This window comes from Malus sylvestris, chromosome 5 (assembly GCF_916048215.2).
Source record: "Malus sylvestris chromosome 5, drMalSylv7.2, whole genome shotgun sequence".
NCBI classification, from domain to species: Eukaryota; Viridiplantae; Streptophyta; class Magnoliopsida; order Rosales; family Rosaceae; genus Malus; species Malus sylvestris.
The window spans coordinates 36,810,519-36,832,614 of NC_062264.1; the positions used below are offsets into that span (position 1 = coordinate 36,810,519).

At 38.6% G+C, this 22,096-nt stretch overlaps 2 protein-coding genes across 2 annotated transcripts; one reads left to right on the forward strand and one right to left on the reverse strand.

Moving 5' to 3' along the window:
• Nucleotides 1-3,705: 3,705 nt before the first annotated feature.
• Nucleotides 3,706-6,485, forward strand: LOC126621761 (receptor-like protein EIX2). The gene is made up of 2 exons (XM_050290340.1): nucleotides 3,706-4,741; nucleotides 5,036-6,485. The coding sequence occupies exons 1-2, from the start codon at nucleotides 3,706-3,708 to the stop codon at nucleotides 6,379-6,381; spliced, it is 2,382 nt and encodes a 793-aa protein (XP_050146297.1). The 3' UTR covers nucleotides 6,382-6,485.
• Nucleotides 6,486-9,072: 2,587 nt separating this feature from the next.
• On the reverse strand, nucleotides 9,073-12,048 carry LOC126621763 (proteasome subunit alpha type-4). Its single transcript, XM_050290341.1, has 2 exons — nucleotides 11,894-12,048; nucleotides 9,073-9,996 (listed from the first exon to the last, which is right to left on the reverse strand). Exon 2 carries the CDS (start codon nucleotides 9,983-9,985, stop codon nucleotides 9,233-9,235), a length of 753 nt encoding a protein of 250 aa, XP_050146298.1. The 5' UTR covers nucleotides 9,986-9,996; nucleotides 11,894-12,048; the 3' UTR covers nucleotides 9,073-9,232.
• Between the last annotated feature and the right edge of the window lie 10,048 nt (nucleotides 12,049-22,096).

Consider the following 22,096-nt stretch of genomic DNA (forward strand, 5'->3'; position numbering starts at 1 on the left):
TACGCGATTGAACAAACCGAGGAATTCTTCATCTTTAGCTCTCGTCGCTGCAAACCAAAGTTACAATCGAATGTTTCTGTTCTTGTTCTTGTTTGCTTGTTTTCTTCTTGACTGGAATTTGTTGTCTGGACTGGATGTTAGACGAATTAGTTTAATTTATTTTCTGCCTAACAAATACTGGTGACTCACTTTTCAAAGTCAGCTAAACACTAATTAGTGTGCCAAGATTTTCCACGGCTAATTAGTAAAAAACAAATAAGAGTCTTAGGGGGTGTTTGTTTCCCCTCACTAAAGTTCAGTGGACTGGACTAGACTAAAGATTAGTCCAGTCCCGTGTTTGTTTCCTGGCTGGACTAGTTTTAATGGGATTAGCCAGGATTCGCTTTCACTAACAACCTCACTAGCCGTTCTTAGCGTGTCCCCTCGAAAACCATCGGACTAGCTAAGAACTTCTTCGTTCTGCTCGAATCACCTCTCCGACCTCGATTTCGACGGCACAAGCTTCGGGCGCGGCTTCATCTCCATCGACGAACTCGTCGACTTCTTCATCTCCGATGATGACCTCGTCGATTGGGTCATTTCCGTCATCTTCTTCTCCTTCGCTATTGCCATGGTTGTGGCTTTGAAGCTACTGATTTTGGCTTTGCCTTCAGCTTGCCTCCCCATCGACTGGGTCATCTCCGCCATGACTGCTTCGCAATCTCAGTAAATAAATTTTTGTTCTGGGTTTTTGGGTTTATTTTTTTTCTAGTTTCTGGAATTTTTTTTTTCTTCTAGGATTTGCAGGTTTAATTGGTTATTGGAAGGCTTGCCTTTCTTTTTGGAATCTCTGAAGGCTTGGCGAATGGTTAACCAACAAAGTCTCTTAATTATACAAGAAAAGTAAGAGATTGATGCATAATTTGATAGAGAGAAAATGATGGAGAAGAGAAACGAGGAAGGGTAAAGGAAGGAAGGGGAAAGAAAATTTGCTTGGGTTCACTGCCCTTTAATTATTAATTTTTGTATAATTTTTGAGCCAAAAGTGAATTAAAAATGGCAAAAAAAAAAGTCTGTGACTTAGTTCGACACTGTACCAAACATTTCACTAAGCTAGTCCAGTTTAGTCTAGTTTAAGTCAGTCTAGTTTAGCCCGTGAAGCTAATTCAATCCGAGATAGTCCAGTGCAACAAACGCACCTTTACAGTCTAGTCCCCCACCCCACTCGCACGTTCCTTGCAATTTCATGGTGGGACTGGGACAGCATTTGTTATTTGATTTCTTTTTTTCTAGTCAGGTCGTGTTTCAATTACCCCCATAAATAAAAAAACTGAAAAAAACCAATTTGTGATAAAGCAGCAAGTAAACAGAGTAAATATTGTTGTTTTGGTAAAGAAAGTTATATATTCGTAGGCAATAATACATGTAAGTATTGTAGCCAATTTTATATATATATATATATATATATATATTTTTTTTTTTTGAGTATTTCCAACCCCAATAATACATCATGGAACGGCCAACGCAATTACAATTCGACCAGCCAAACATATATTGTTGGACAATCGTTGGAGAATCGTATTTATGGGGAAGGTGTATATTGTTGGAAAATCGTATTTAAGGGGAAGGGCGTTCATTGAATTTCTAGTTTTTAGAGAGCATAAGTGTGGGTTTTTTTGCGTGTGTTTTCCTTATTCGTTTTTGCTACGTGAATGCTAGAGTTTTGTCTCCCAAAATACATTTAGTTGTGGCATTATAAAGCCAGTTATTAGTATAGAAGTTTTGCTACCATAAATAAAATTGCATTTTTTGCCAGTTTTACAAGCATCACACTCATCTTAAACTGAAAAGGTTGAAGTACAAGATTAAGGTAACATTTCTTATTATTTAATTTCATAAACATGATTATAATTTGTTAACTCAAACTTGACAAAGTATTTTCAGTTTTTTTTCAAGTAACTAGAGTAGAAGTATTGCTACGAGTAAATTGTCAAAGTTAAAGGCACTTGGGTTAAAACTTATGTTGGCCATAACTTTTAATTATACATATTAATAATTTCACAATATATATACCTTCTCATAATAAAATTCTTGTCAAATGACTTTTATAAAAAAAAAGACTTTTTTTTTTTATCAAATTCCTTGCAACCTTTTATATTTGGGATTGTGCATTATAGTGCATTAGTGCTTGTAAATTGACTTTGAAAATCTGAAGAATTAGTGCAAACAAATAGGTGGCAAGCATGACTTTGATGTCACAAGTAGATGCCTTGTTTACATATGTACATATTTTTAATATTTTTCTTTGCTTGATACAATAAAACGGACCATGGTTAAAGAGACCATGATTTGGTAATGGCACCATCACATTACAAGTAGACTTTATGTTTTTGTATGTATATACTGTTCATTCAATGTTTTGGATCAATGTATCAAAACATACCATCATTTGGTCATGATACCTTGAAAAAATGTGACCTACATCGTACAATTAAACATTAAAGTCATTTTCATTTGCACATTTATCAAATATATTTAAGAGATTGCGCATCGCTCGTAATAAATAAAAGGACTTCCGCTTGCGCGTATGTTTGTACAGAAAGGCTAGTATTTGGAAAGTGAGAAATTACGTTAGGTTATGGTTGGTAAATATTTGTAGAGAAAGTGAAATGCTGAAACAAGAGGAAAAAGGCAGAGCAGAGAGATGCAAGTTCATTGAATGAGAAGCAAGCACACAGGAAAATGCATGCACAAAGACCAACTTAAAAAAAAAACGATATTATTACTCTAATCGACACTAAAATATGGGGAAAATGTTTGAACTCAGTACACATTGAGTTAAAAAGAACTGTTCAATCTACTAGAGCAAGACTAAATGAGAATTTATTCCTTAATTTCCAAACATAATAATAATTTTTTTATAACAAAGATTCTGTTGTGAGTAACTATTAGTGATATGCCATTTACCAAGACTTTAAGTCAATAAGCCATGATTGCTAGTGATTAATGGTTAATAAGCCTTACTCCTTCAGAAACCCACCAACCCACCAAAGAGGCAAACACTTCGATGCCAAAACTTTACATGGTCTTCTCTATTTTAATCCCGATTTGCTAATCTAGTCAAATTTGGTAGACTTCTTGATTCATACATCGGTTTCATATGATAGTCTCGAAAGTTTTATTTTAAAATTTTGCCTTTTTTAGCAAATTTTCATCATTTTTCGTTAAAGCAACCGATATCGATATTTCAATAAATTTGCATATCAATATTTCCACCTATAACTATATTCCTAACATTATGTACACTAAAGTGTGAGGAAAAAATTGAACCCAAAATACAATGAATTGAAAATAACTACTTTATTCAGTCAATCCACCGTTAGTAAGACTAAATTACACTTTATTCCTTAATTTTCAAGCATAATAATTATTTTTTTATAACAAAGATCCTGTTACGATTAAATATGTCATTTACCAAGACTTTTGAGTCAATAAGTCATGATTATTGATTAGTGCTAATGTAAAGTGGTTTATAAAGCCTATTTAACTCCTTTCTCTTTCAGAAACCCACCAACCCACCAAAGATGTTGATGCCAAAATTTACATGATTTTGTCTATATTATAATCCATAGTTGAGATTCGACGTTATTCCTTTTACTTGCTCATTGATTCCTATATATATTGATTTTTCTGCAACCAATTGGGAATTATACATTGACTTCTCCAATGGATACCTTGTGTGCGAAAAACTTGTTCAAACCTATCAATCACCTCAATATTTCTCACTGCTTTCTCATTCTCTTTTTGGCGTCTTCGTATCTACCCACTGATATACTCTGCTTGGGTGATACCGGAACTCCGAGCACTAGGACTGTGAAATCAATAATATGCATTGAGGAAGAACGACGAGCGCTTCTCAACTTTAAAAATGACCTTGTTGACCATTCTGGTAGGCTTTCTTCTTGGGTGGGTCACGATTGCTGTCAATGGGAAGGGATTTCATGCGACAACCGCACCGGTCATGTTGTGAAGATGGACCTCCAAAATCCATATCCATATTTCGATTTTTATGATACACGAGATGAGCCGGCGGCTTATGATGAAGAGTCTTGCTTGGGAGGTAAGATAAATAATTCTTTGCTTAGTCTAAAACATTTAAATTACCTGGACCTAAGCAACAACTTTTTTCGTAGCAATCAAATTCCTACGTTCTTTGGGGAGCTTAAAAGCTTGCAGTATCTCAACCTTTCCTTTGCATCATTTGAGGGAGAGATTCCCCCTTCTTTTGGTAACCTGTCAAGCCTGAACATTCTTGACTTCGGGAGGAATTACAACTTATCTTCCAGAAACTTGAATTGGCTTTCTCACCTTTCTTCCCTGAAATCCATTAATCTCAGAGACATGAACCTTAGAAGCACAGGAGTCAGTTGGGCATATGATATTAACATGCTTCCTTCATTAGAGTCACTAGATTTGTCTGGGTGCAGTCTGGAAAGCCAATTGCCGGCCTCCTTAGGAATGTTAAAAAGTTTGCATCATCTCAACCTTGGGGACAATAATTTGTGGGGCTCAATTCCATTCTCCATTGGAAACTTGTCATCTTTCGTGACATTGGACTTGTCTAGTAATAAAATGAATGGCTCCATTCCAGAAAGTATAGGACAACTCACCAACCTACTTTACCTAGATCTGTCTCATAATTCATGGGAAGCCATTCTAACGGAGGCCCATTTCATAAATCTTACTAGATTACAACATTTTGGTGTAGGAGGCCGATACCAACCCGTGTCCCTCATTTTCAACGTGGCTTATGATTGGGTTCCTCCTTTCAAGCTCCACACTATTCAGATCATACACTGTCAGATAAGTCTTGGTTTTTGGGTATGGCTCCAATCTCAAACTGAATTGTCTTATGTTGGGCTTCGTGGTAATGGAATCTCATATTCCATATCAGAGGAATGGTTGTCGAAGATATCTTCCCAGCTCATCCTACTAGACTTGTCTTACAACCAATTTCGTGGAAACTTTCCATCTCATTTGAAATTTCCCAAATTAGAACTTATTGATTTGAGTCATAATCAATTGGAGGGTCCACTCCCACTTTGGTGGTCCACTAATGTCAAGTACCTGATTTTTGAAAGCAATCTATTTTCCGGGCCAATTTCCTCAAATATTGACCAAATGATGCCTAATTTGAATGAATTGTCTCTTTCTGAGAATCATTTGAATGGCATTATTCCTCCATCTGTTTGCAACATGCAAAATTTGAGTACTTTGTCTCTAAGGAGCAATCAATTTTCTAGAGAATTCCCTCATGCATGGAGTGTGGGGAGCAATATGGTGTTTCTAGATGTTGGTCACAACAATCTATCTGGTAATATTCCCACTTCATTGGAGGTATTCAGTTCACTGATGGTATTAAAGCTCAACAACAACAATTTTAGCGGTGAAATTCCTGATACCTTGCAAAATTGTTCTAGTTTGATGAGTATTGATCTCGGAGGCAACAAGTTATCTAGTAACATACCTCTATGGATAGGAGGATCAAAATTGTTGCTAAGGCTACGATTACGGTCCAACTATTTAAGTGGACAAATTTCCCAGCAACTGTGCAATCTTCAGTACCTTACTATCCTTGACCTTAGTCACAATAGCCTTTCAGGTACCATTCCCAAGTGTTTAAACAATTTGACTTTGCTGGTCAATGTTAATTATGATGAAGGCTATCCTAATTATAATGAGCAAGCCACACTGACACTAAAAGGAAGCGAGCTTGTGTACAACAACACTCTAGATTTTGTCAAGAGCATTGATCTTTCATCAAATAATTTAAAAGGTGAAATCCCTGAAGAAATAAGCAATCTCATTCAATTGGGCACCTTGAATTTGTCCATGAATCAATTGACTGGAAAGATCCCCTCCAAGGTCGGAAACTTGCGTTCGCTCGAAACTCTTGATCTCTCACACAACCACCTCTCGAGACAGATTCCTCAAAGCTTATCATCTTTAACATTTTTAAACCACTTGAACTTGTCTTACAACAACTTGTCCGAAAGAATTCCTTCGGGATACCAGCTTCAAACGCTCAATTTTTCATCCATTTATATGGAAAATCCATTGCTATGTGGCGTTCCTCTCTCAAATAAGTGCCCTGGAGATGATATTCTCCCAGCTAAGGATGCAAAAGATAAGAATGAAGAAGGAAATGCTGATAAGTTGTGGTTCTATGTCAGCGTGGTACTTGGCTTCATCGTAGGTTTTTGGGGCGTTTGCGGCACATTGATCTTAAAGGCATCGTGGAGGTATGTCTATTTTCAATTCTTATACAAGATCAATGATAAGTTAGCATTAGCAATTGCATTGAAAGTAGCTTGTTTCCGAAGAATGTTTTCTGAAGTTTGATTGTACTATATATATATGTGATGTTTTTCCCTTTCTGCTTTGTGTTTTTTGCCCTTGCTACTTATGTATTGAATAAAAGAATTCTATGTTTCAATAAATGTTCCCAGAAAAATTTATGTATTAACCTGGAATTAACAAAATAACACTTTGTTGATAAAGTAGATAAAAGTGAACGTATATTCTTCTCTTGGGTAAACTGTCGGTTTACCCCTTGAACTTTCACCTCACTTTCGATTTCCCCCCTGAACTTTTCTATTGGAAAATTAAGGACTCAAACTAATTTTTTTAGCCAATTTGCCCCCTACCGTTAGTTTTTCATATATTCCATCCATATTTCCGTTAAGTGAGACCATGTGCATAACATATGAGGATAGTTAAGTCATTTCAATTTAAAAATGATTAAAAACTGAAAATAAATAATAATAATAATTTTCCCTCTATTTTTTCCCGCTAATTCCTATCCTCAATTTTAATTTTCCCTCTCATTCCTATGCATGAGAAATAACATATGGTGTTATTGTCTTCATAAGTAGCTAAGTTAATTTTTTTTTGAAGCATGTACTACCATTTTTATTTTCTCTAACAAATTAATAATTTGACAAATGCTTATGGTGTTATTGTCTCCAAAGCAGTGCATTAATATAAGAAACATGTCCATAAAAAAGACTAGGGTTTCTTATATTAATGCACTGCTTTGGAGACAATAGCACCATTAGCATTTGTCAAATTATTAATTTGTTAGAGAAAATAAAAATGGTAGACAATAACACCATATGTCATTTCTCATGCATAGGAATGAGAGGCAAAAATAAAATCGAGGATAGGAATTAGCGGGAAAAAATAGAGGGAAAGTTTTGCTTTTTTTATTATTTTTAGTTTTTTAATCATTTTTAAGAGTGAAATGACTTAACTACCCTCACATGTTGTGCACATGGTATCACTTAACGGAAATATGGATGGAATATATGAAAAACTAACGGTAGGGGGCAAATTGGCTAAAAAAATTAGTTTGAGTCCTTAATTTTCCAATGGAAAAGTTCAGGGGGGAAATCGAAAGTGAGGTGAAAGTTCAGGGGGTAAACCGACAGTTTACTCTTCTTCTCTTTTACACTTGTAGAGAAACCAAATACAACCACTTGTACTGCATCAAACAATGGTTCTCTATTATCTTCGAGCAATTCATTGGAGGACATACTTTCTTGGGGTCCGGTACACCAATTTCATCATTATGGTTTTTGAAAAAGCATTAAATTGATTACAAACCAGCCGTTTGAAGGATCTACTTTGAGCATCGTTCTTTTCATTTTCCATACCGGGTTCAGCACGATCAAGAGCCTGAGGGAAAAAAAATATGTCGATTTTACACATTTGTCAATGCAACCGGGTAGAACAGCAGAGAACTTATCTGCCGCACTCAACAGAGTTTGTCTCCCCAGCCCCAAAATTCAATCCTCTGGTTTCGGCTCCGTTTCTTCGTGTGCTATTTCATTTCAGATGGGATTCATTGCTACTAATTATATCATCGGCAGTTGTCTGAATCTAGACGTTTTTCAAGGTAAAATCAATTTAAAATTTTCAGAATGGCGGGGGGTTAATATAGAATCACTCAAGATATTATCAAGCAACTGAAGAAATAGAGATAATGTAGCTTGAATTATACTGGAAAGGTAAAATACTACATCAATCAAAGATTCCACGCGACCTCTCATCCTTGAATGCATGAAACCCTATGAACATTGCAAAATAATATGCACAAAAAGAGATTGAGATCAAACATATCTGTTCAGATGATGCAAAAAACTGAACGACGGGCTACAAACAAGAGTAAATCAGATGATGCAAAAAAAAGTTTACATCTAATTTAAGAGAATTTTAACAAAAAGCTTCCGGTACTATTTACTTTAACGAAAAACCATATTTTTACACTAAAAGGTCAATCCTGTTACTATTCACTTTACCCTTTATTTTGTCCGTATCGTTAAAAATCAAAATTTTCAAACTATTTTTATTTGTTTTCCTCTAATTTCAAAGTACAAAACTAAAATCTATCTATGTAGCTACAAATCAAAGACAGTACAAATATTAAAATATGTAGATACAAAGATACAATGAAAAACGCCTCACGAACCTAAATTCTACTGGTGAACAATGCATGCAGGCAGCAAACTTACCCAAGTTGAAGCACCGGAAAGAAGGCAAATCAATATTTTACTTGTAGTTTGATGTAGTTAGTGTCCATTAATTTTATTCAATTCATTTTATTAACGGTCAGAAATTAAAAAATAAGTGAAAGATAAAAACGAATATATGAATAGCCCCACTCATTATGTATATTTATACAAAACCCTTCTTGTAGCACTGGCGGACCAACGTGTCAACCTTTTGTAACCTAAGCTATTTACTACCTCTTTCATCAATGTATCAAAAGAAAATTACCTCTTTCATCATTGTGTTGAGAACAACACTCGTAAAACCATGAAGTAATCAAAGCAGAAATCATATGCCTAACTGTCTCCAAATCGAATGAAATATTTATGGATAAGATTTTACAATGAAAACATTCAGTTATCCTCGCTATACAATGAAGGCATCGTTTTTATTTTTTACTGAGTGTCACTTCGCGTTGTAGTGTTGTTAAAGTGTTAAATTCCTATGCCTATGTTCCGTGGGAACGTATTCTAGAAGACCAAATTCCATCGAGCTTTAATGTTAGAATTCAGAAGGAATTATAGCAAAGCTAAAATCCATCGTATGTTTTGAAAGAAAGTCATACAAAGTGATCAAACATACAATTCAAATGTTATAATGCCAAATCATATTCTGAAAATCACGTCCATTATAACGAAGAAACCTAAGAGGCCTCGGCGGCAGGTTGAGTCACTCCACTCTTCACCAACAGTTTGCTCAGCGCATCTGGCGAGCACACCTGGTACTTCACTTTACCCGAAGGCAAGACAAAGACTTCCGCTAACTCAAGCTTGTCGGATGTCAGACTAGTGCTGTCCATTGTCTTGCTGAGCACCTTCAGTGCAAGCTCAACCGCCTCTTCCCTTGTTATTTCATCCTTGTAGTCCTGCTTCAGCATTGACTGTGCTGCCTGGTTGTTCGCTCCAATGGCTGCAGCCTTCCAGCCGCCATAGTTTCCACTTGGGTCGCTCATGTACAGCTGAAAGCCGTAGTTTTTGTCCCAACCTGCAAACAGAAACGAAACGCCAAATGGACGGAGCCCACCAAACTGCGTGTAGCCTTGTTTTGTGTCACAGAGAGACTGGACTAGTTGCTCAACTGGCATTGGCTCTTGGTAAGCAAATGTGTAGCGCTGTGCTTGAACCCTGGCTGTGTTGATCAGGATGTTGGCATCAGACATTATCCCAGCCACGGCACATGCAACATGGTCATCAATCTTGTACATCTTCTCTGTTGATGTAGAGGTCTGAAGGAGCTTGGAAGTCACCTTCTTTTCACCTACCAACACAACTCCATCTTTCGACAATATCCCAATTGCAGTCCCTGCATTTCCAATGGCCTCCATAGCATACTCAACTTGGTAGAGACGACCTTCAGGAGAGAAGATCGTCGTGCGGCTGTCATACCTTCGAGACATTTGGTATCACACTGGAAGAATTACAATGAAATTGAATAAATACCAGCCCATAAGAAGTATCAATGGCAATTATCTCAGTTTTTTTATAAGAACATGGAATTAAACGAGTCAGGAATGCATCAAATAAACAAGTCATCTTCACAAATAGTATCTATAGAAACAATAGAAATACGTAGTAGAACCAAGAAATCATTGTTACTCATAAAAAAAACAAAACAAAAAAAAAAAAATTGTATTAGAAGAAAGGAAAAACACTAATTGAAGTGGCTCTTGAAATTTACCATACAGTGGAAAGGAAGAAAAGAATAGTTCTTGTAGGTTCCAGTAAATAAAGTTGAATTATTAAAACAAAATATACTTCAGCAACATCACTGAGTTCCAAACTGGACTTGAAGGGGTAAACTTTCCACAAAGTTGTCAGATTTAGAAATAACGCATAAAAGACTGAAATTCTCTGCAAGTTTTTGTAGCTGCATTTTCAATCTAGCTGCAAAATGTTCCTGTTCACATTATGCTGCTTCAAATCCAGTTGTTCCCAATAGCTGAATATCAAGGTTCCAAAAAAAATTGCATACATCTATACTACTGATTTTTCGGTGAATGGAGAGCTTTCCCCTCCCTAATGGCCTTAGAATATATCGATATAATTTCAATATGTGGTAAAGACTTCCACCCCTTTTTCTGGTTTCATGGATTGGGAATACAGAAAATATTGGTACGTGTCTGCAGATATACCAACCTCCTAACAAACAAATATAAATAACACATCTTGCATCGTCCACTTTGATGTTATTATCTGCCGCGATCACTAATACATGCAGTAAGAAAGTTACTATCTACTCCTTTAAGAGAACTGCTCAACTACAGGGCCAACTGTTCACGTATTTGCCAGAGGCAAACAAGTCTTACAGCAGTAGAAAAACCACACCAATTCCCACATCAATAAAGATATTATAACACAACCCTTCAAAGAAAGAGGTTGAAGTTTATATAGCATCAATACACATCTCAACACAATGGACAAGGCTACTAGGTCAATAACTAGCAGAATTTAAGTGTAGACTACTTCTGAGTACAACTTGAAAGGGAAAAGAACAGAACTAGATCCATAACCAATAAACCTGATACTAGCTAATTTACGAGAAGATTCGAATTTAAACCTGAAAACTATATAAATTGTTCCCGGTATCCAGGTTAAAATCCTATACCTTAATTACAACCATAGCTTATTTCCAGTCTTTTCTGACTCCAATTTCCTACCAAAACTATCGGGAATCGATAAAAAATACTACAAGTCCTATAGCAGTAGAAAATTCCTACTAATTTCCACATCCAATGAAGATACTGTAACTTAACCATTCAAGGAAACACATTGAATTTTATTTAGCACCGTCGGCGAATCAGAAAAGCCGACAAGCCTACTAGGTCAAGAACAAGCAAAGTTTACGCATTGACTACTTCAAAGTCGAACGGAAAGCATTGGAATTAGAATCACAACCAATAAACCCGATATTCGCTAAACATACGAGAAGATTCTACTTCAAAACCATGAAGATGAAAAATTGATCTCGCTAACAAGGCTAAAGTGACGAAATTCTCAGGAAATATCAAAATACTATCAGAATATGACCTAGAAATATCAGAAATGAACAAAAAGCTTCATCTTTTACCTTATTCGACTTCTAAAACCGCTGAAGAAAAGAACCCAGAAAAAAAAAACTGTCACTAATTCCTCCTAAACGGCGAGTAATTGGACTGATTGAAAACAAACAAACGGTACCCAGCTGGGGTTTTACTCGCTCTCTCCAACCCCAAAAATTTAAGCACGAATCAACCATGAAAAGCAATGCGTATGTAAATTCACGACACAAAATTCAAGTAATTTACACAAAGAGAAGAGAAGCGGACCTGATTGGGTAGATCTTGAGCAGTAGGGAATCGGAGATAGTCTTTGTAGCAGCAGGTGTGTTCTTGTATCTCTCTCTCTCTCTCGTTTTGTCTTGCGCAAAAGGTTAGTGCTCATCAATCTGGGCCGTCGCTTCGAAACACGACTTGGATCAGCCCAAATTTATACCCGAACCTTCGGTTTTCGACCAGTTATGTTTTATTTAAGAGCCCCTTTTTTCGACCCAAACCTTCGGATTTTTTTTTTTTTTTGGCTTTTTAGCTAAAATGATCATTGAGATTTGCATAACTCCTCATTTTGATCCCTGAGATTTCAAATCAATAGAAGTGGTCCCTAAGATTGTCCACCATTCATCGTTTTGGTTATTCCGTTAAAAACTTCGTTAAGTGTCCTGGAACTCTTGGCTAGAAGTTTGGGCAATTTTTAAAGCTTCGTAACTTAATCGTTTCTTAACCAAATTCGACCCATAATATATCAAAATGAAGATAGGAAAGTGTAGAATAAGATTATACCTATTTGGAAGCCTAATGGTTGCCGGAGATGGTCGGAAAATAGCCTCAAAAGTTAACTGGTCTGAGAGAAAATTGGAAAACTTGCTAGAAACTGAGTAAACTTTTAAACGTTCATAATTTCTTCAATACTCAACGAGCTCAAGTGATTCAAAAACAAAAATCATACTTCTCAATGAGACTAAGATAATGGTATCTTTTTAGACGTCTAAATCATCGTGGTTTGGTCGAAAAGCGGCTCAAAAGTGGCTAACTCGAGACCAAGATGGCCACTTTCGAGCCATTTTCCGGTTAAACCATGGCTATTTAGCCATTGAAAAAGGTACTATTCTCTTCCTCTCATAAGGAAGTATGATTTTCGTTTTTAAATCACTTGATTTCGTTGAGTATTGAAGAAGTTATGAACGTTTAAAGTTTACCCAGTTTCCGGCGAGTTTTTCAGTTTTCCCTCAGACCAGTCAACTTTGAGGCTATTTTCCGACCATCTTTGGCAACCATTTGGCTTCCAATTAGGTATAATCTTATTCTACACTTTCCTATCTTCATTTTGATATATTATGGGTCGAATTTAGTTAAGAAATGATTAAGTTACGAAGTTTTGAAAATTGCCCAAACTTCCGGCCAATAGCTCCGGGACACTTAACAGAGTTTTTAACGGAATGACCAAAACGATGGATGATGGACAATCGCAAGGACCACTTCTATTGATTTGAAATCTCAGGGACCAAAGTGAGGAGTTATGCAAATCTCAGGGACCATTTTAGCTAAAAAGCCTTTTTTTTTTCATTGACGGTCGAATTTTCTTTCATATAACGATATATTTGTGAGTGAATAAACTGATATCGAATTTTTTTAAAAAAAAAATTGAGACTTCTGTCACTTAGTACTACGGTTTAGTTGTATTCATTTTCATTTCCGAGTGAGAGGTTTTAGTTTTGATTCTCGTAAAAGGCGAATTCGAACAACATTATTGTTAATCCATTATGAGGCTAACCACACATTTTTCTCTTAGTGTAAATAATATTGTTTGCTAAAAAAAATTTGAGGTTTTTTACTTACAAAATTAAAAGAATACTACGATACCATAATTGATTTGATTGACAGTCAAATTCCCGAACGCCAAACTTTTGGCCCCTTATCTCTACTAGTGTATTATCTCTACAATTATAAAGTCAGCCCCTGTGTTTGGGGTCACAAAGTTTCACAAAAAATAATTAGACATAAATACCCTTAAAACAAACAAAAAAAACTTAACCCATGCAATAAATTATGAAGAAATTAATTTCAGTCTCCCCATCTTCTTCTTTACATACATCCCTTGCTATATGCAATTTTATTAAATTTCTACAGATGTCATAAACAAATGGGAATGTTTAATTTATTTCCTTTGATCTTTTCTTTTTTTAATGAGAAACCCCAAAGCATTTTTTTTTCCTTCAATTTCTACTCTTTTACTTCATTTTTTTTTTCATACGGTTTTCGAAAGAGATCCTTGTAGTATTTGTAAACTCTGACTTGAAGAGATCCTATAAGAAAGTGTTAAGAGTGTTGCTTTTTGTTTTTTTTCTCTATTAAGTTGTTACCAAGTATACTTGGGATGCAAGTAAGGTTACTTGAATTCTCGTAATCCAAATACAACTAGGACAAGTAAATATATCCTAACTCGGAAGAAAATCATGAACGGATTCTTCCTCTCCAACAAATTTGATTGGGTTAAACTCATTTTTCAAGTTTGTGTTAGTACTACGGTTCAGGGCCGAAGGGGTTCAGGGCCGAAGGGGTAGAGGAAGACCTAGGAAAACTTTGGAAGAGACTCTAAGAAAAGACTTAGAGTACTTGGATCTAACGGAGGACATGACACAGGATCGAGCACAATGGCGTTCTAAGATTCATATAGCCGATCCCACTCAGTGACTTGGATTTTCCAAGTCTCCAATCGAGAAGTTTTCCTCACTCGGGAAATTAAGGGAACACTACCCCAACCTACATGCTCCACTCAGAAAGCTTCAACATACAAGCTTCAACAAAAGAAAATTCAAAGAACTTAGCGAAGAAGGCTTTGGTGTATTTAACACAATACGTTGAAATGAAGGAAAGCTTATTTATTGATATCCCCGATCAGCTACAAATATGTACATATACATGAGTCAAAATAAACACACAAGACGGAGCCTTCACAAAGGTTGCTTAGGAGAAGTCTCAGCAGTCGGTAGAGCCCCAGAAAGAGAAGGCACCGGAGGGGGATCATTTGGAGCCTCAGTACTGGACAGAACCCTAGAAGGAGGAGGCATCAGAGGTTGATCATTCGGAGCTTCATTACGCGGTACAGCCCCAGAAGACGAAGGCAATAAATGCCTTTGGAACAAACCCACAAATCTCTGATGATCAAGTAAAACCTGACCATCAGTTTCCTTCATCTGGTCAAGCTTCCTCTTCATGTTTGTAGCATAGTCATGTGCGAGCCGGTGCAACTGTTTATTCTCATGCTTGAGCCCTCTAATCTCCTGTTTGAGACTCATCACTTCAGCCGCCAAGGATTCAACTTGGCGGGTTCGAGCAAATAGGCGTTGGGCCATATTAGACACAGAACCTGCACACTGAACACTGAGAGCCAACGAATCCTTAACAGCTAACTCATCAGACCGTTTGGAAAGTAGTCTGTTATCTTTGGGAGTGAGAAGGTTCCTGGCCACCACCGCAGCGGTCATATCATTCTTCATCACGGAATCCCCAACGGTAAGAGGACCAGTAGGGGAGACGAAGGATGGGCGCCATATGTTGTCTGGAGAAGGCGGGGCTGCCTCTTCAACAAGGTTCAAGTCAAAACGACGGTCGGAGGGGCCAGACATTTTCAAAGGTGTTGAAGAGAGAAGAGGTCGGACAAATCAAGATCTTAGAAGTGCAAGAATGAAGCTTCTACTGGTGGAGATTCAAGTGTGCTTTGGAACTTAATGTCAGCCTCTATAAAAATCTGCACTCGACGGAGCTTCGGAAATCGAAGAGGCGCCTGCTCAGAAATCGAAGAGGCGTTTGCTTTCTCAAAAGCTGGGCTGCTTAGAGATCACGAGGGTTGATCTCAGAAATCGAAGAGGCGTTTGCTTTCTCAAAAGTTGGGCTTCTCAAAGACCACGAAGGCCGATCTCAGAAATCGAAGAGGCGCTCGCTTTCTCAAAAGCTGGGCTCCCCAGAGACCACGAGGGCCGATCTCAGAAATCGAAGAGGCACCTACTTTTCCAGCCTTGTCAGCACCCGTCACACGCACACTCAGCTTTGCAGAAATTATGGGCATTCTGTCGAAGACTTCTGGGGAAGTAGAAAACACATGAATCTTACTGTTCAATCACCCACTTCCCACACGCAACAATAGCTCATGGGTACCACAGATAACTTTGCCAAAGTTCTCTGCCAAAGTTGAGCACGTGAAGCTTGCAGCTCCCACTACATCGCTCTGACCAAGAAGGGTAAAAGAATAGCAAAGAAACAGCACTAATAAAGTTTAGACCCATAAATTTTGAAGGTCTAGCTACCATATTATTACCCACAAGGGTAAAGGAACAGTACTATTGCTGGATAATTGGAAAGTCCCTGTGTGTCAACCTCTGTGCTTCGTGGCAAGGTAGACTAGCAAACATGCCCAACCTTTACTCACATTCGAGAAAACACTCCCAATAAGATTGCTTGCTCCAAAATCGAAGAGGCACCGTCCTCCGAATCTCGAGAGCCAGACTCCCAACATGACTACTTTCTTAAAAATCGAAGAGAGGGTAAAGGAACAGTACCATTGCTGGATAATTGGAAAGTCCCTGTGTGTCAACCTCTGTGCTTCGTGGCAAGGTAGACTAGCAAACATGCCCAACCTTTACTCACATTCGAGAAAACACTTCCAACAAGATTGCTTGCTCCAAAATCGAAGAGGCACCGCCCTCCGAATCTCGAGAGCCAGACTCCCAACGTGATTACTTTCTCAAAAATCGAAGAGACACTGCTCCCCGAATCCTCGAGAGCCAGACCCCCAGCATGATTGCTTTCTCAAAAATCGATGAGGCATCGTTCTCCGAATCAATCGAAGAGGCGCTCGCTTTCTCAAAAGCTGGGCTGCTCAGAGACCACGAGGGCCGATCTCAGAAATCGAAGAGGCACCTACTTTTCTAGCCTTGTCAGCACCTGTCACACGCACACTCAGCTTTGCAGAAATTATGGGCATTCTGTCGAAGACTTCTGGTGAAGTAGAAAGCACATGAATCTTACTGTTCAATCACCCACTTCCCACACGCAACAATAGCTCATGGGTACCACAGATAACTTTGCCAAAGTTCTCTGCCAAAGTTGAGCACGTGAAGCTTGCAGCTCCCACTACATCGCTCTGACCAAGAAAGGTAAAAGAATAGCAAAGAAACAGCACTAACAAAGTTTAGACACATAAATTTTGAAGGTCTAGCTACCATATTATTACCCACAAGGGTAAAGGAACAGTACCACTGCTGGATAATTGGAAAGTCCCTGTGTGTCAACCTCTGTGCTTCGTGGCAAGGTAGACTAGCAAACATGCCCAACCTTTACTCACTTTCGAGAAAACACTCCCAACAAGATTGCTTGCTCCAAAATCGAAGAGGCACCGTCCTCCGAATCTCGAGAGCCAGACTCCCAACATGACTACTTTCTCAAAAGCGAAGAGAGGGTAAAGGAACAGTACCATTGCTGGATAATTGGAAAGTCTCTGTGTGTCAACCTTTGTGCTTCGTGGCAAGGTAGACTAGCAAACATGCCCAACCTTTACTCACATTCGAGACAACACTCCCAACAGGATTGCTTGCTCCAAAATCGAAGAGGCACCGCCCTCCGAATCTCGAGAGCCAGACTCCCAACATGATTACTTCCTCAAAAATCGAAGAGACACTGCTCTACGAATCTCGAGAGCCAGACCCCCAGCATGATTGCTTTCTCAAAAATCGAAAAGGCATCGTTCTCCGAATCTCGAGAGCCAGATACCACAGACCACTTTTTCAAAGTGCTCTGACAGAGTTAAAACATGTGAAACTGGCAGCTCCCACTACCGTGCTATGACCAAGCAGGGTAAAGGAATAGCATTACTACTTGTTGTTAGGGAGACTCCTATATATGTCGACCTCCATCCCCAACGGACAGGCAGACCTGCAAAAATGCTCAACCTTTCATCATATCTGAGAGGGCACTCTCAACGAAGCCTTTCGAAATATTCAGCTTTCTTTCCCCCCGATAATACCTCTGCAAACAAGCTATACTAGAGCAAGAATATCTCATATCATCAGGGTTAAAAGCAAGAGTATCCCATATCATGCTTTTTCCCTGTCTTTTCCTTTGGCCTTGTTTTTACCTGCAAGACAAGGAGAAAGAGAGCAATCAGTCAGCACTTGGATCAAGCTTCCAGCCAGGAACTGACTGCCTGGAACCCCTTACCTGATTACTTACCTGGCATTGCTCTCGAGTACTCATCTTCAACATCTTATGTTTCCAGGGAAGATTCCGCATCTGCTTGAGGAACAGATAGGGCAAGTGCGAAGGATACAAGGAAGCATGTGGAGACAAGCGTAACAGCACACGTGCCGATACACCCATTACTCTGTCAAAAGCAAAAGTATCCCATATCAGCAGGGTGGAACGTACTCTAGATTTGATGGACTTGTTTTGACCCTCAAATTCTTCAGTCGGCCTTATACTCTGGAGGAAACCAGAAAACCCTCCAGCTCAGTTCAAGAATAAGCCTGTGGAAAGTTACTTCTTCAAAAGCAAAAGTATCTCATATCATCTCTTCTCATTTTTCTTCTCTTTATCCTTCATGCTGCTGCAAGATGGGGAGAAGGTGAACAATCAGTCGGAGCTCTGATTGCTTACCTTGTCTGTCACCTCTTTCAGCAGACCCCCTAGCTCGGCGACTTGGGGGACTCCTACTACATGGTTTGTATCGCGCTTGACCAAGCCTGAGACTACAAGTAAGCTTCAAGTGAAATTGATACATTACCTTGTGCATCTCCACCAGTTAAAGATACCACCCCTGGATGGAGGAAGAGTACTTCCAGAGAAGATGCCACATCTACCTATGAGACAGATAAGGCAAGTCAAGACGACACCACACTCCGATACTTAGAAGTTTCGTGATTACGAGATCATTCTCCCACAATATTTCCTAATGTCATTTGTACTAAATCATTCACTTGTACTCACTAAAGGAGAGCTTGAACCTATGTACTTGTGTAAACCCTTCACAATTAATGAGAACTCTTCTATTCCGTGGACGTAGCCAATCTGGGTGAACCACGTACATCTTGTGTTTGCTTTCCTATCTCTATCCATTTATATACTTATCCACACTAATGACCGGAGCAATCTAGCGAAGATCACAAAAAGCGACCGTTTTCGCTACCTAGGATCTATCTTGCAAGAGAACGGAGAATTAGATGGAGATCTCAACCATAGAATACGAGCTGGATGGATGAAGTGTAAGAGTGCATCCGGCGTGTTGTGTGACCGTCGTAGGCCACTGAAGCTCAAGGGAAAATTTTATAGGACGGCAATAAGGCCAGCGATGTTGTATGGCACAGAATGTTGGGCGGTGAAGCATCAACACGTACACAAAATGGGTGTAGCGGAGATGAGGATGCTTCGTGGGATGTGTGGGCACACGAGAAATGATAAGATTGGGAATGAGGATATCCGAGGTAAAGTAGGAGTAGCCGAAATTGTAGGAAAGATGAGAGAAAATCGGCTCCGATGATTTGGACATGTGCAAAGAAGGCCGACTGACGCTCCGGTTCGAAGATGTGACTACGGGACAGAGGTTCAGGGCCAAAGGGGTAGAGGAAGACCTATGAAAACTTTGGAAGAGACTCTAAGAAAAGACTTAGAGTACTTGGATCTAACGGAGGACATGACACAAAACCGAGCGCAATGGCGTTCTAGGATTCATATAGCCGACCCCACTTAGTGGGAAAAGGCTTTGTTGTTGTTGTTGTTGTTGTTGTGTTAGTACTACGGTCTAGTGATATTTCTCTTCACTTGTAAGTCTGTATTCAATTGATAGGATCCAAATCTCTAAGCCCTTAATCAACTTGTCTAAGTAACACAGAGTGTTGATGCACAAAATCAGTGAGGACTTTGGTACAACAGAAAGTGTTAAATTTGTGACCTTCGCTAGATTGCTCCGGTCACTAGTGTGGATAAGTATGCAAATGGATAGAGACAGGGAAGCAAACACAAGATGTACGTGGTTCATCCCGATTGGCTACGTCCACGGAGTAGAGGAGTTCTCATCAATTGTGAAGGGTTTACACAAGTACATAGGTTGTAAATTAAGAAAGTGTGCCTAAACCTGCTTAGGCATCCGTCTAGCCCGCCTAGGTGACCACCTAAACCCGTCTAAGTCGCGACTTTCACTTAGACAAAAAATCGATAACTTTCATTTTGTATTTTATTTTTGGGAATTGTTATTAACACTCCAAAAATCTCATTTGGCACTCCAAACTTTCTAGAATTAGAAGGAAAAATACACTTGTAAGGAGTGTTGAATAAGATTTTTTGAGTGCTTATAACAATTCCTTTTTTTTTTCAATAAAATGAAGGGATACTTGTTGAATACTTGGATGAACACTAATTATATGCTTGTTTCACATGTTTTCAATATGTTCTATTACTTAAGTCTATAATCTACATGTCATTTTATTTTGCAATATATACACACACACACATACAATTATGTGTTTTTAAAGTATAAATAAACACTTATTTATAAAATATAATAAATTTACTCAATCCGCCCAGTCTGCCTAGGCCACTACCTCGACTCTGCCTAGCCACCTAGGCGCTAGGCCCAAGCCCAACTAGCACCTAATGTTTTTTAGAACCTGGATTTTAATGTGTTTCATACACTCATGGAAAACAAGATTTGTTGCAATATGCAAAGTTGCGTGATTATAACATAACAATGATGTAGGAGCTTTTTGTGGGACTTTTAAATCCTATAAGATATATAGCTCAACCAAGTGAGCTCCAAACATGTGTTAGCCATATATAGCTCGATATTCGGCTTCTGCTAATGGTCATGGTTTGTTTCTTAGACTTCCATGAGATGGGATAGTTTTCAAGAAATACACATCATCTAGTAACTGACCTTCTAGTGGTACGACAACCTTCCCAATATGAATCACAAAAGAGTTTGGCAGGGGGTATCCAACAAAGATGCAGTGTTTGGTACGGGGATCAAATTTGTCAGTAGGATGAACAACAGTTGCATAACATAAACAACTAAATACTTTCAAGAGATCAAAGGATGGTGGGCGGTTGTATAACATCTCAAAAGGTGACTTGGTGGATAAGAGTGGTGATGGTAGGCAATTAATGAGGTAGACATCGGTTAAGACACATACTCCCTAGAAAGAAAGGAGTAAGTGGGATTGGAACAATAAGGCTCTTGGTACGTGAGAATGTGTCAATGTTTGTGTTCGGCAACATGAAAAAAAACTCAGACCCATTGTCTACCCTGATGGCTTTAATTTTGGCAAGAAATTGAGTATGAGCAAAAGCAACAAAAGATTATAAAAGATATTGAGTTTCAGATTTATGTTGCGTAAACTCATCTACAATTGCAAGAAAGAAAAGTGTTCTGAATGTGTGGGAACTTTGTGCGGACCCCAAATATCACAATGTAACAAATTGAATGGAGCATGGCTTGATATAGAACCTAAAGGAAACGGAAGTCTTGTTTGTTTTGCCATGGGTCAAATATTGCAATTATTATATAGAAATATTTTTTTTTTGAAGATAGTATGGAGTCACTAATTTGAGACGAGAAAGCGACGGGTGACCAAGTCGCATATGCCACAAATTGGAGGGCTACAAAACTTGATTTGGGACAGGTGTCCTCTATAACGAAGAGAAGTAATAGAGATAACTACGTTGTTTACCCGAACCAATCATCTTTCCCATAGAAAAGTTCTACAGGACATAAAAAGTGGGAAACAAAAGGACACAACAGTTTAAAGAATTAGTAAATTTACTGGCAGACATGAGATTTAAGCGGAAAGAAGGAATGCGTAAAACTTTGCCTAAGGTGTTATCTAAGTTGAAAGGTACGGTGCCAGTGGAAGTAAATAAGACTGTAGATCCAGTGGTTAAATTAATAATGGGTATTGAGCAAGATTCTTTCTTGGTGAAAAGCGTGGAGTTAGAAATGATGTGGTCACTGGACAGTAGCTTCACTATAAAAAAATCCAGGGTTTAATGAAGGCATAATTAATCGAGACATTTGTAAAAGACGACAGACCTGAAGCATTTGCATAAGAATTGTTATTACTAAAAACATGATTTGTATTTATTATAGATATGCCATGAACAAGTTGTTGAAGCTCCTTTGCAGAAAGCCCATTTAATGGGTTCGGTTGAGAAGATTGTGAATTGGAGAACTGGGCGGCGCATGAAAGCTTTGAACTGCTGGCGACAATGGGCTGGACGTGCAGAGGCATTTGCTGCGTTGGCAGCATGTAAGAAGGCAGGTGCCTTGTGGTCCTCGCTGGCGGCATGCGTTGGCTGCATTCGTCGGCATCCTGCGCTGGAAGCATGCTTTGGCATCATGCTACGATGATGAACTGATGATGATGATAACGATGTTGCACTTGCTGATGATGCACCTGATGGTCAGCCCAATAAAAGTCTGATCACCGATGG

Bases quoted from the DNA above. Each gene is read 5' to 3' on its own strand.
- LOC126621761 (XM_050290340.1), top strand. From the start codon at position 3,706: ATGGATACCTTGTGTGCGAAAAACTTGTTCAAACCTATCAATCACCTC. The intron at 4,742-5,035 runs GTGTAGGAGGCC...TTCCCAAATTAG, and splicing joins TACTAGATTACAACATTTTG to AACTTATTGATTTGAGTCAT.
- LOC126621763 (XM_050290341.1), bottom strand. From the start codon at position 9,985: ATGTCTCGAAGGTATGACAGCCGCACGACGATCTTCTCTCCTGAAGGT.